The sequence below is a fragment of the Pipra filicauda genome, unplaced genomic scaffold (genome assembly GCF_003945595.2).
Source record: "Pipra filicauda isolate LSUMZ 115617 unplaced genomic scaffold, ASM394559v2 scaffold367_size712859_pilon, whole genome shotgun sequence".
Taxonomy (NCBI): Eukaryota; Metazoa; Chordata; class Aves; order Passeriformes; family Pipridae; genus Pipra; species Pipra filicauda.
The window spans coordinates 113,550-125,690 of record NW_024104495.1 but is presented as its reverse complement, the minus strand read 5'-3'; the positions used below and the strand labels follow the sequence as shown (position 1 = coordinate 125,690).

At 35.9% G+C, this 12,141-nt stretch overlaps 1 protein-coding gene across 4 annotated transcripts in view; it reads left to right on the top strand.

Annotated features, from left to right (window-relative positions):
- The window catches only part of PDE10A (phosphodiesterase 10A), a 346,650-nt gene extending 337,177 nt beyond the window's left edge, over nucleotides 1-9,473 (top strand). For 3 of the 4 annotated variants that reach the window (XM_027729501.2, XM_039384645.1, XM_027729502.2), the window contains exons 21-22: nucleotides 747-835; nucleotides 4,767-5,409. In XM_027729501.2, the coding sequence (XP_027585302.1) occupies nucleotides 747-835; nucleotides 4,767-4,884 (207 nt within the window). In that variant the 3' untranslated portion in view covers nucleotides 4,885-5,409. Of the gene's footprint in view, nucleotides 1-746; nucleotides 836-4,766 lie in introns of all 4 variants that reach the window. The other variant, XM_027729500.2, reaches the window with a different exon arrangement.
- Nucleotides 9,474-12,141: the final 2,668 nt, after the last annotated feature.

The window sequence follows — 12,141 nt, the reverse complement described above, 5'->3', positions numbered from 1 at the left end:
TCTGTCATCCTTGATAATATATAAGTAGCATTTTCTAGAAATCCCTTCATGTCAGAACAATTCAGCTGTGGCACTGTAGCTGTTATAGGCCCCTAAGCCTGTATGAATCACATATCATTAAAAAGGTGCTCATTTGGTGCTCTTTAAATAAGATTATGTTAAAAATATATCACTGAAGTGCATGCATAAGAAAGTGCAAACCAATTATTGATCACAGTGCACACCTTTCAGAGACTTTCCAAATGTGCAAAGCCTCCATCATGTTAAGTAAATTGGGCTATGCAATGCATACCCTGGAGGACATCAGCACAATCCAGAATCTGACTGTATTTTGGCAATGCTGCACAACCTTCCTTTTTTAAAAAATAAAATCATCACATGAATAATATTTACAGAAGTATCTCTGCCATCTCCACCTACTTTCCACCATTAGTGACATCAAACAGCTAGACAGATTCTGAGCAAATAAAATAAATCAATTGAATAATAAAAGGTTCTGTAGAAAACCCTACTTGAAGCAGAATTACCAGTCATAAAAGAAAGGCATGTAAGCAACTTGTTATTACGAGAGATTTCACTGTTGATGCTTATTCTAAAGTGTTCAGATCTTAAGAGGAGATGCAGAAGTGTGAATAACTAATATATAAGCAGTAATTAAGTAAATAGTCAACAGCTCGGAGCTAGCTGGCTGTTAGCTTCCAGTGTTGTAGTTTGGCAACATTTTTTTTCATTCTTGTTTTTTGTAGATTGGGTTCTACAATGCTGTAGCCATCCCATGTTACACCACACTAGCACAGATCTTTCCTCCAACTGGGCCACTACTCAGAGCATGCAGGTGAGTAAATGTGCGTAGCGTGTAGCTTGGTCAAAGAACAAACGAGAATGCTTTGCAAGTTTGTCTGGAAATGAAGACTTTTAGTTTTAGAATTTGCATGCAGATAAACAGGGATACACATCTCACATTAATCTATGCAGAAACCCAGAGGTGATAACTGATGTCTGGGACTATCCAACGCAGATCTACAGATACAGCTGATTAAAGTGAATTGGGTGCCAAAAGTAATTAGAGAGGAACAGTTCAGTGTTTATGCATCGCTGTCTAGGCTGGTTAAGTGCAATTTCCTTCTGTGTCCTTTTTACTTCAACATGGCTCTCACAACAAAAATTGGCTAGAATTCTGTTTCATCGAAAAGATGTGGCTTTAGCATGTGGTTTTATTTCGTGTCAGATCATTTTTATTAAAAAGCAGAAAAAGAAATATGCACAAAATATTCAGTAATTGGCAGCATAAGAGTAGTAACACGGGGATGAGGGAGAGTCAAATGTAGCTTTCTCCTATGAATCAATTGGTATGTAGCTTGGGTTCTTCTTACAGAGAGGCAGGAGTTCTTTAACCTATTGTCTGCTTCTACCCTGGAATGATGGTGGATTGCATTGTAGGGAGGTTTGTCCAATAATTATATCCTGGACCTTAGCAATCTTTCAACTTCTGTTGAAACCAGTATGTATTTCATGAAAATGTTCCAGTTTCAGGTTAATCAGTATTTTCTAAAAAAACCAGTTGGTTCATAAAGCCAACAATCTTAAGTCACATCCAGTGGGAAAAGAGAACTGCTTTTCTTTCCTCTTATATATTTTTTTTTCTGTCATGGTCCTTAAATTCAAGCTTACATAGAACTTTTTATTTGTGTTAAGTAACAAACGTCTTGAAATTTAATATAGTAGTTAGCAAAAACATTTCATTCACACCCAAACACTCTTTCATATAGCCATGAGAAGAATACGTAGGTCTGTATCAATGATATAGAGGACTTATGAAAAACAGTGAGTATCCAGGAGCCATCTTTATAGTTGTTTGCCTCTAAGGTGCCTCTGCTGGGCATGGCTGTGCGACCCTTATGTGGATATGAAAGGAGTATTCAGGAGGACTGGAGGCTCTACCTCTGTAGTTGTTTTGTTAATAGGGCTACAGCTGGAATTTTGGTTAGCATCTGTGCTTTAAGAAGAGTAGCAATTCAGAGAAGCTCTTTCTTTATGAAAGAGCTAAAATAATGTTTTGAGTTCTTAGTACAGAGAGACTAAATAAACTGACATAATATATTTAATTTGTCCAAGAGAACCATAGAATCATGGAATGGTTTGAGTTGGAAGGAACCTTAAATATCATCTAGCTTAATCCCCTTGCCACAGGTGTGGACACCTTTCACTAGACCAGGACTCAGAGCCCCAGCTGAACTTGTCTTGAACACTTCCAAGGATGGGGCATTCTCTGAGCAACTTATTCCAGTGCCTCACCACCCTCACAGTAAAGACTTGATCAAAATCTGTAACTGTCTCCATAGCATGCTTTCTGTTTAAGCAAAACTCATTAATTTAGCAGGTTAAGAATACTTGCCGTCTAAATATTCAAAAAAGAACATTCGGATGTACCTTTACTCCCCAAATCATGATCTGTATGCTCTTAACATGAAAATGCCTTGCAGAGTCTGTATGATTAATAAAGTAACCTTAGCACTGGATATCAGGGAAGTTCTCTTACTAGCACAGTCAAATGGGAGGTCTTAGAAATGGGTTTGTATTTACTGTAGAACTATTTGCATAGTCAGTACCTATGGTATGAAGTTAGTGTTGTTATTCCACTTAATGGAAACTGAGGCTTAGAGAGGCTAGATTGAGTGCTAAGACTGCACAGCATCTTTTTTAGAAGCAGGGTTCTGGGAAGACACAGATCTTTTGATTTTTGGACACATGGATATCCAAACGAAGCTTATTTACAAAAGTGGCCTGTATTACCTGATGGTCCATCTTGTAGTACTCAGACAAGGAGGCTTAAAGTTGAATTGTGAATATTAAACACCCATGTAAGCATGTGTTCTAGATGAAAGATTCTTCATAATTCTGAAGATAAAGCATGAACATCTTTTCAAGAGCAGGTTTCTCTGTAGAAGGTGTGATGTCTGAAGCACAGGCAATCAGACTTATGGCAGAGATAATATGAACTTTTTCTGTTGCAGAAATAATGTTTGTTATTTGTTATTCAAATTGTAATACTGATACTTCTGAAAGCTATGCTGACATAGTCTCCACACTGGGCAGAGCTCTTTACAGACACAGTTCCCTGTTTTGCTATTGTGTATTCTTTAATTTAGTTTGTGCTGATGCAGAACTGGAGCATAGATGTGTGGATGAGGTTTAAGATCTCCTTAAGAATAAAGAGCTTGCTGAAAATCCACACCCTGGCATAAAGTCTTCTGAAGAGCAGTTTTATCTTGGCCTTGAAATTACCCTCTGCTTTGTCTTTGAAGAGAACGAAGAGGAAGCTTGAATTCAGACTTGGAAATGCAAAGTAGGAAATCAGAACACAGATATAACTTCAGCTCCACAATTAGAAAAAAACAATGTTATTGCCAGGTTTAGAATAGTCTAGAGTATTTCAAATAGCTGATTTTGCACTATATTTTTTTCCCTTTATTTTTGATAGGTAATTGTTATTCAGTGTGAGGAGAGGAATACAGCCTCACTCTTGTTTGGTATTTCCTCAGTTGCTGACTGAACAAATTTTGATATCACCCATTCACTAGCAATGCTCATTCTTGGAACACAATATTTAAGCTACTGCATCCTTGAGTTCTTTGAAACGCAAACACCAATAATAGCAGCAAAAGCAGCCAAGGCAGCATGTGAGCATCAAGGTTTTTCTTTTGAGAGCCTCTGGGCATTTATTCCAGACAGTGGGAGCCAGGGCTTCACCGGAAGCTCAAGGGCAAATTAATCATACTATCAACACCTTAAAAAAAAAAAAAATAAATAAAAAAAAAGTATCACATTGATATTCCTGAGATAGGGTAACATCTAACAGTCTCGGTTTTCTTGTCTGGTAATTTATTCCACATTTTTAAATGCTTTCTCGTAATTCTGTGTAGGTCAAAACTACTAGCCACCTGTGTTACAGTGTTCAGAATAGGTCTTTCCTATGTTTTGTAGCCCACATACTCAATAGGCCTACCAAAGAGGCAAATATATGGTAGTAAAATTATTTTGAGGATGAAGTGATTTATTTTTTCCTTTTTTCAGACCAAATAATTTAAAACTGGTTTTTTGTGCTTTTATGTCTCTCAATTCTTGCTGAAATTGATTTAATTTAAAAATATTTTGGCTGCAATTTTCATCACTTTCCCGGTTTCAGGAAAGAGACGTAGAAATAGTGATGGTTCACTTTTTCTGATTCTTAATGCCCTATTGTATTAGCTGAGGTTCAGTGCCGTATTAATGCTGGCTTCATGATTTCCAGTTGGCCTGGAGCATTGGCAGAGCAGGTTTCCATGTGCCTGCAGAAAATGGAGTAGGTGTTTACCCTAGAGGCACCAGCTCTCTTTCGTAGACTCCATCAGATACTGCCTTCTGCCACAGAGTTTCTGCAGACATGTCTCTCCTGGCTCACAACTGGGTTTTCCCACAGCCATGAAGGCTATAAATTTGCAGTGGAAGAAGGTGGTAGCCTCTAGCATCAGGGCTTGACCTCCAAAACGTGTGCCATAGTCTTGTATATAGTCAACATGGATATGAATCAGACAGAATTATAAAATGAGATAACTGAAGTTGAAGGCTGAAAAATGTCAAGATGATAAAAGCTTGATGACATACAAGAACTAATATACAGCATAATAAATATCAATGTGTAGTACAACAGACAGTATTGTTAAGAAGAAATAAATCTCAGTAAACTTATGAACAGTGCTTTACCTTTTACTTTTCTGCATCTCCAGGGACAATCTCAACCAATGGGAGAAAGTAACAAGAGGTGAGGAAGCCTCTATATGGATTTCCTCCCAGTCCCTTGCTCCTGGGACCTCAGATTCTCTTCCTGTGAAGATTGATGACTGAACAGCAGCAACAGATTGCTTCAATCTGAAAAGAACCCCTTCTTATTTTGGGGATTGTTTTTTTGTTTTGTTTCATTTTTATTTGGAAAAAAAAGGAAAAACAAAAGCTACAAAATTCTAACTAAAAAGTAGACCTGCCTAGGAAGGTAACACCCATGGAGTTACCTCAGCTGAATGACTCTGGCAGCCAATCTCCTGACCTACACCAGTGACACAAAGTCAACAGAGGGAAAATGACAACCCAGATGTTTTGGAGTCAGCTATCAAAAGAGAACTTGTGAATATAAAAGACTGGCCTTATCTCATGGGCTACATTGCTGAGGCCTTAATTTAAAACTGATGGGGGGTGGGGGTGGGGGGAATCTTAGGGGGTACTTCTAAATTGTATCTTTATAGTAAGGGTTTCAATGGTACTTTTATTATACCGTACTGTGGCTGGCTTTAACACCAGTGTCACTTGGGAGTTCTTGGCTATAAATAGAACAATATACCCATTGCTATTGTGAATGTTTATGTGTGATCTACTTGTAATCAGTTTGAATTCCAGCAGAATCCTTGGAGATTATAATTTATGCTTAGGTTACAGTGAATTCTCTTGCTGCAAACTAAAGGAAAACCAACATTCAGGTTAAAGTTTTAAAGTACTTCATTAAGCATCATGATGCAAATTGTCTGTCACTCATAAGGGAAATGTCGATAGAACTAGTGATGGTGCTTTGTTATTTAGAATGATTTATAAACCTAGACAACTCCTCCCTTAAAACACTAGAAGTACTGGATAATTATCTCTGATATGAGAGGGAGTTTCAGGTTGGAGTTTTTGTATCCATAGTGACAGAAGTATCAGATTAAAATTTAGATGTGACAGCAAACATTTCCTTGCCTAGTTCACAATTAAGTAAAGTCATAATTTTTATTTCTACCTGCTGAGTTGTATTTTAAAACTTATTAGAGACATACCTGAAGTATGCTATCTGCTGGGAACAAAAGCCTTGTCAGAAAAGTCAGGTCTGATAAGAGGGATTGTGGTACCATCACAATAAATCAAAAATGTGTTTGTATTGACTAGCTTTTGTGTTGCACAGTAACACTGCATGTCTTCTACTGCTTTTTTCCCCTGTCCCGAGATGAGTGAAATTAGGAAACCTCTCCATTTGTCTGTTTGTTTTTTTCCCCTAGTTCAGCAAAATTTCCAGGATTAGAACTGCCTTTCTTAGTGAAAGAATAGCTGACTGAAGAAAAGTACTCTAAAACAGTGTGTTTACAGTTCTGTGCTGACTTAGGCTTTAGCCTTACAAACTTAGGCACAGCCTTTAAGACTGTATGTTGAATGCCACTCTTAAATTTAGTGCAATTGTACAGAGTATGTTTCAACAACACTTAATTTGCCTTTGTCCGTCTCTCAAAGATAATGAGAAAAAATTCTTCACAGTGATCCACACAGTAGGTGAAAACACCGTCTTTGCACACCTTTCACATACAGCCTATACTGCATTATATGCTTTTTCACAGGTAATGAACACTTGTAGTGGTTCCATGAGAACATGGCCATTGTGTAACTGCAAAAAATACTAGTAGTGACTTAAAGACAGAACACAGGTTCTCTTTTTCCATCTCATGTCTTTTGGGCTGTATTGCTCTAATAGGCATGCCATCTAATGGGTTTTTTGTGAACAACCTGGACTCTTGAGTTTTGCCTTCTGTTATGGTCGAGCACATGCCACTATCTGTATATGTGTACAGTATGTGATCCATAATCGCATAATGTATAAATGCACCTAAGCCTTTGCTGTACATAGAGATCTCACAGGTTGAGAATTCAATATGAAGTTATCTTATTTGTATGATGCAGGTTACAGCCCCATAATTTTTTGCTGTGTGCTTTGCCAGTTCTAAATGCAGAAAAAAATTGTTAATCACAGCAAACTGTTTTGAAATTTAAAAAAAAAAAGACGGAAACAATTACACCAAAGTAGACTAAGTAATATCTCATACTGTGTCCTCTGTTTTACTCCTTAGCTATTCTGTTTCAGCTTAATCATGCAGATGCAACCTTTCATCCACTAAGTACTTGAGACACAGTCCACTGATCCTAATTTACGTGGAAATTATCTAAATCTGTGGTGACTACAAAAATACTCTTTGAAATTCAGATACCCCAACAACTGGGTGGAACATTTTCCTTCATGGTTAAAGTATATTTGTGGTTATTCTGCCCTTTTTTTTTTCTCCATTTAAAAATGCTGATCTTAAAAGCATTGCAACACTATTCCTTATCACACTATGTCTGCGTGTATAGAAAGATTTTCATTCATCTTTTTCTCATCGACAATAAAGATAACTTCACTAGTTGTGTTTCTTACTGTTCAAAATATTTGACAGTATCACATATGATTTTGTTTTGAAGTTTATAAGTACTGATAGAGAGCCTGTTTCCCTGGCAAATTTTTCAAATTGACAATCAGTTGTTTTACTAATGTCTCAAGTGAATCGGGTACTGTTTCTAATACAGAACTATCCGAACCACGTAAAATATATGTTTGCTATAGTATAATGTTTATTAGAATTAAAAATTCTGGCTCCAGTGCCTGTGGTTTGGTTTGATTTCCTGGTGTGTAAAAGGAGAAAGGTCATGACAAAATGTTACTTTTTCTTAGCACTGAGACCAACAAAAATAGCCAACCAAATATAGTCTGTATTAGCATTTACAGAGTATAGATCCGTATGTGTAAATATTTTTTAGAAAAAGACTTATACCTGCACTTCCAAAGTTAAAAACATCAAAAATTAAAACTTTGGAGCTGCATTTGAATTTCATGACTCAAACACATATTGAGATTTAATTGTTTGAAGTTCTGAACTTGAACTCACAAATTGAGACATCCAACTCATTAATTTAAAATGCAAATAGACATTCCTCTTTGCATTTTTACCCTACTAAAACTGATCTTGCCCAAAATCAATAAGAACATAAAAAAAGCCTAACAGATCTTTCCTTTCCTAGAAATGTTAGACTTTGTATTCCCAGAATTGCAATTGTTCTTACCCTCTAAGCCTAGTAAAGGTAAAAGCACTGTTTGAAGCTGTAACTGAGCATTTCTAATGTATTATGAAATGGTGCCTGAAAGGTATGCGCTAAGTGAGAAAAATAGTTGACATAGCATGATACTTGTCTGAAATATTGCATATTTTATTACAGCACTAACAGAAACTCCACTGTTAAAATTAATCTATGAATTTTGTACGGTTGTGCAACATACTCCTATAATGGTATATAAGAGAATATACTCCTATATACTCATAGCAGTATTTTTTTTTTTATAAGTGACCATTAGAGAAATGCAATTGGGTTTTTCTGGCTGGAGTGTATGATGAAGTATATTAAATTGGAGGGGACATGCAAAGTGGAATTCATCTTTTTATGTGGCACAGATTCCTTTCATGTGTTTAAACTTAGAACAATGTGATCAGTTTGCTGTGATTTAACTGCATTTAACTGCATTTAGAGCATTTAATGTTAAAATTGTAGGGATAGCAAAAAGCACTATTCATGTTAAAAAATAGAGATTGTTAGATGCTTGACTCAATTATGACCCTCCTGAAATAATGCATTTGCCTCAAACACTGTGATATAGGACCAGTTCTGTGAAGTGTAACAATTAATTTATTCATTCTAAATGTCAAAAAGGCTTTTTGCATGCTACTACAAGGAAGTTCATGTTCAAACTTTAAGTTATATATCCCAATCTAGCAAAGGCACATCATAATTTTTGTTTTGCTTTCTGACCAAAAACTGTGCTCGATTGTAATACGGGTGTATACTCTGTCAAAAAACCTAAAATAATGGACTGCTTTCTAGGGTAGATCAAACTGATTTGTAGAGTAGTTTCATAAATATTCAAAATTCAGGTTGGGCTGTTATGTGAAGAAGAAAGAACTTCAAGGTAACAACATTCAACTTTACTACATTTAGTGAGCTGAAAATTTTGTTTTATATATATATATATTTACACACATATATATATATATGATACATATAAACTTATCTTTGTAAAAAAATATGCAAGTGCAATAATTTAAAGAGGTCTTAACTTTGCATTTATAAATTATAAATACTGTACATGGTGTGTAATTTTTTTCATGTATTCATTTGCAGTCTTTGTATTTAAAAAACAAACCTAAACCTTTACTATTACGTTTGTACAATAGAACAGTAAGCATTTATTATGATATAGTTAAGTTGTAAATAAATTCACAAACCAAACAGCCAGTATGTATGCATATATGGGTGTCCTATTGTGAAACCTGTTTTTGCTTTTACTGCTGGCTCTAGCACAGCAAGACTACTTCTGTGGATATGTAATTATACATATAAATATATGTATGATACATAAAATATATTTAGAAATGTTCATAATTTTAATGGATATATCTATACATATACTTTGGTGTGAATATTACTGAATACAGAGTTTTTTAATATTATTTTTCATGTTTATTTTTGCTATTATTGGGAATGCAAGTGAGGGATGGGAATGTGTATATGTGTGTTTACCCCTTAAGTAAACCACAGCACAAAGCGATTCAAAATGTAGTGGAGTCTTTTAAATAGGTAGTGCTTGGTTTTCCCTGTATTTTGAGTTTACTGCTTATGATGTGTTTTCCTAACACAGGACAATTTTTTTTAATATATTTTTATCACCTATTGCAAGTTCACATTGTCACAAACTTCAAAGGGATCTCCTTTTCTGTTTGGCCTCATGCTGCCAGAGAACTTACCTTGCTGTTGGCAGATAACTTCCATACAGAGCCTTGCTTTGACACTGCCAAATGTCAGTGCAGCTAATGCTACCTTTTGGGAATTACATAGGTACTCATATGCTGAATTGTAAAAGAATTGCACCCAAATTTGTAAGGTTTGCTAGTCCAAAACTAGCAAAAAATCCTATGTATCTATCCACCTCTTGTAACCAGCCCTTCCAGAAAGCTCTGTTTGCTGCAAGGATTGTACTGTGAGAGCTATCTTATGTGATGAGACAGAAAATGCGCTGATATTTAATGCGTTTTTTAGGGTTTGTTCATTAGGGCGTTGTTAAAACTTTCTTAATTATTTTTAGGGACAGACAATAGAAGTGGAATGTTTCTGTGTGTACTATTAATTTAGTCCTTTCCACCTGTTTCTGTATTGTTGGCAACGATCTAAAGACTGCAGTCAATTAATGACTTTCTGGTCAAGATGCTGAAACTGATGGCAGATGGATGACATACCTTTTCATATTTTTGTGTTTGTGCAGACTCTTGTAGCACAGCATGGTGCTTTGCCATTGATGGTCACTGTCCATTTGGTGTGCTTTTCTGAACAATTGCAGCCCACTGTTATTGAAAAACATCATCAGAAACTTACAAAAATCAACCCCAAAAATCAACCCCAAATATATTCCATTGCAGATAGTGGAAAATATAAATGCAAAAGCACCTTAACTCATTGGCATTTGGGGAGGAAAGGAGTATTACTGTTTGTTTTGAGGAACTCTGAATTTGTCTTATTTGAAAGTATCCAAGTGCTCTGTGACACAAAATATCAATGACTTTCACCTGCTCAACAAGTGGTGGAGATAATTTTGTTGTCCTTATTTTGCTGAAGACAATTACTAAGGAGAAATTCCCCTTCCTCAATCTGTAGTTTGTCTTCAGATTAGGGAGAAAAGTTTTTTTCAGTGTGTTTCAGTAGTGCTATGGAAGAGCTACCTGTACTGTGGAAGTTGCTTATGAAGATGAAGGTCTTTGTCTCTGGGTCAAGAATGAATTACAGAGGGATGCTTCAGAAGGTAGTTCGTGTGTACACAAGGCCTGTTGTTTAAAAGTCTGAAAGAAAGGAGAAATCTGAGATTCAAGAACTGTGAAAAGAATTAATTATACCAGGTAAAGTTTTACTTTCATGGTTTTTTTTGGGGGGGTTGTAACATTGCTAGAAGGGCTAAATGATTTTTCACCCCATCATCTGTAAACATTCAGCTGGAATTAGTTGTTTTTCTTTTTTACAGCATTGTAAACCCTGTGAATACAGGTGAGAAAATGATTTTTGTAGAGCTACTTCCGTTCCTTTAGCAGTATTTCTGCTGCTTATAGACGCAAAATCAGTTGTTAATACACACTATTTAATGAGCATATGGAAATGAAAAAATAGGTCTCATAAAAAAAAAAAAAAAAAAAAAAAAAAAAAAAAAAAAAAAAGAAAAAAGATACCAAAAAGCCAAGAAGCACCTATGAAAGTCAGTATCTGTCAGAAGCCTTTGAAAATTTTATTATCAATGTTAGGAGTGGTGAATGTGGTAGACTGATGAATATGGGTAGTTTCAAGTTAGTGCTGATGGACAAGTTGATTACAAAGAAGAGAAATGGTATGATAACTAATGTTAGTTTCCAGCTAGTGAAGTCCAAGTTGTTTTCTGCTGCTGACTTGCAGAAAGAAAAAATATTCAATATCAGGTGTGTTTTACATCCTGTGACAAAAAAAATCCCAACCTGGTTAAAAAAAATGTATTTTCTCTTGTGACTAGCATGGGAAAAAGGCTAGCAATGTGTGCCTTTCTTTTTAACATGAAAATGTACTGAAGCTTGAAGAGAAGAATATTTACAGTACATTTGGAAAGACAACGGACATCTGTTAAGATGCTACTTATGGACTTGAAGGAATAAAGTTGTTCTGTGACAGATTTTCATGATCTTGTGTAAATTGCTCAACACTCTATGGTTTGGGGGCTTCTTTAAGTTATTTAAGCCTCTAAACACTTTTTTTTTCTTTGGTATTGTGCATGTTTGGAAGCATTCCTAGTTACATGCAGTCCAGAATTCAAAATATATGTAGAGGCGATCAGCTGGTCATAATATATATAGTGATGTTCATTTCCCTGTCAGGTGAGGACAGTTATCACAGGGCTGTGATGCTCTCAGGTGTGCTACTGCTGAGCACCTCCCTTTCCATTTTCTCCCAATGTGAGGGGAAGACAAGGAAATTACAGTGCAAGCTTTCAAGCTGGCATATGGAGTTGCATCTTTAACAACTTTTGAGCTGTTGCAGTGACACATAATCTTAAAAAAATTCAAATTCCTATAATTAAACACTGTGGCAAATTTTAAATTAAATCTTTACTGACTTCTGTGTAAGTGATAATGTCAAATGGGTTTGGGTGCCACATCTGTGTAGTTCCTGTTCTGCAGCCATTTTGCAGGGCCCTGTTCCAGGGGTGCTGGAAGT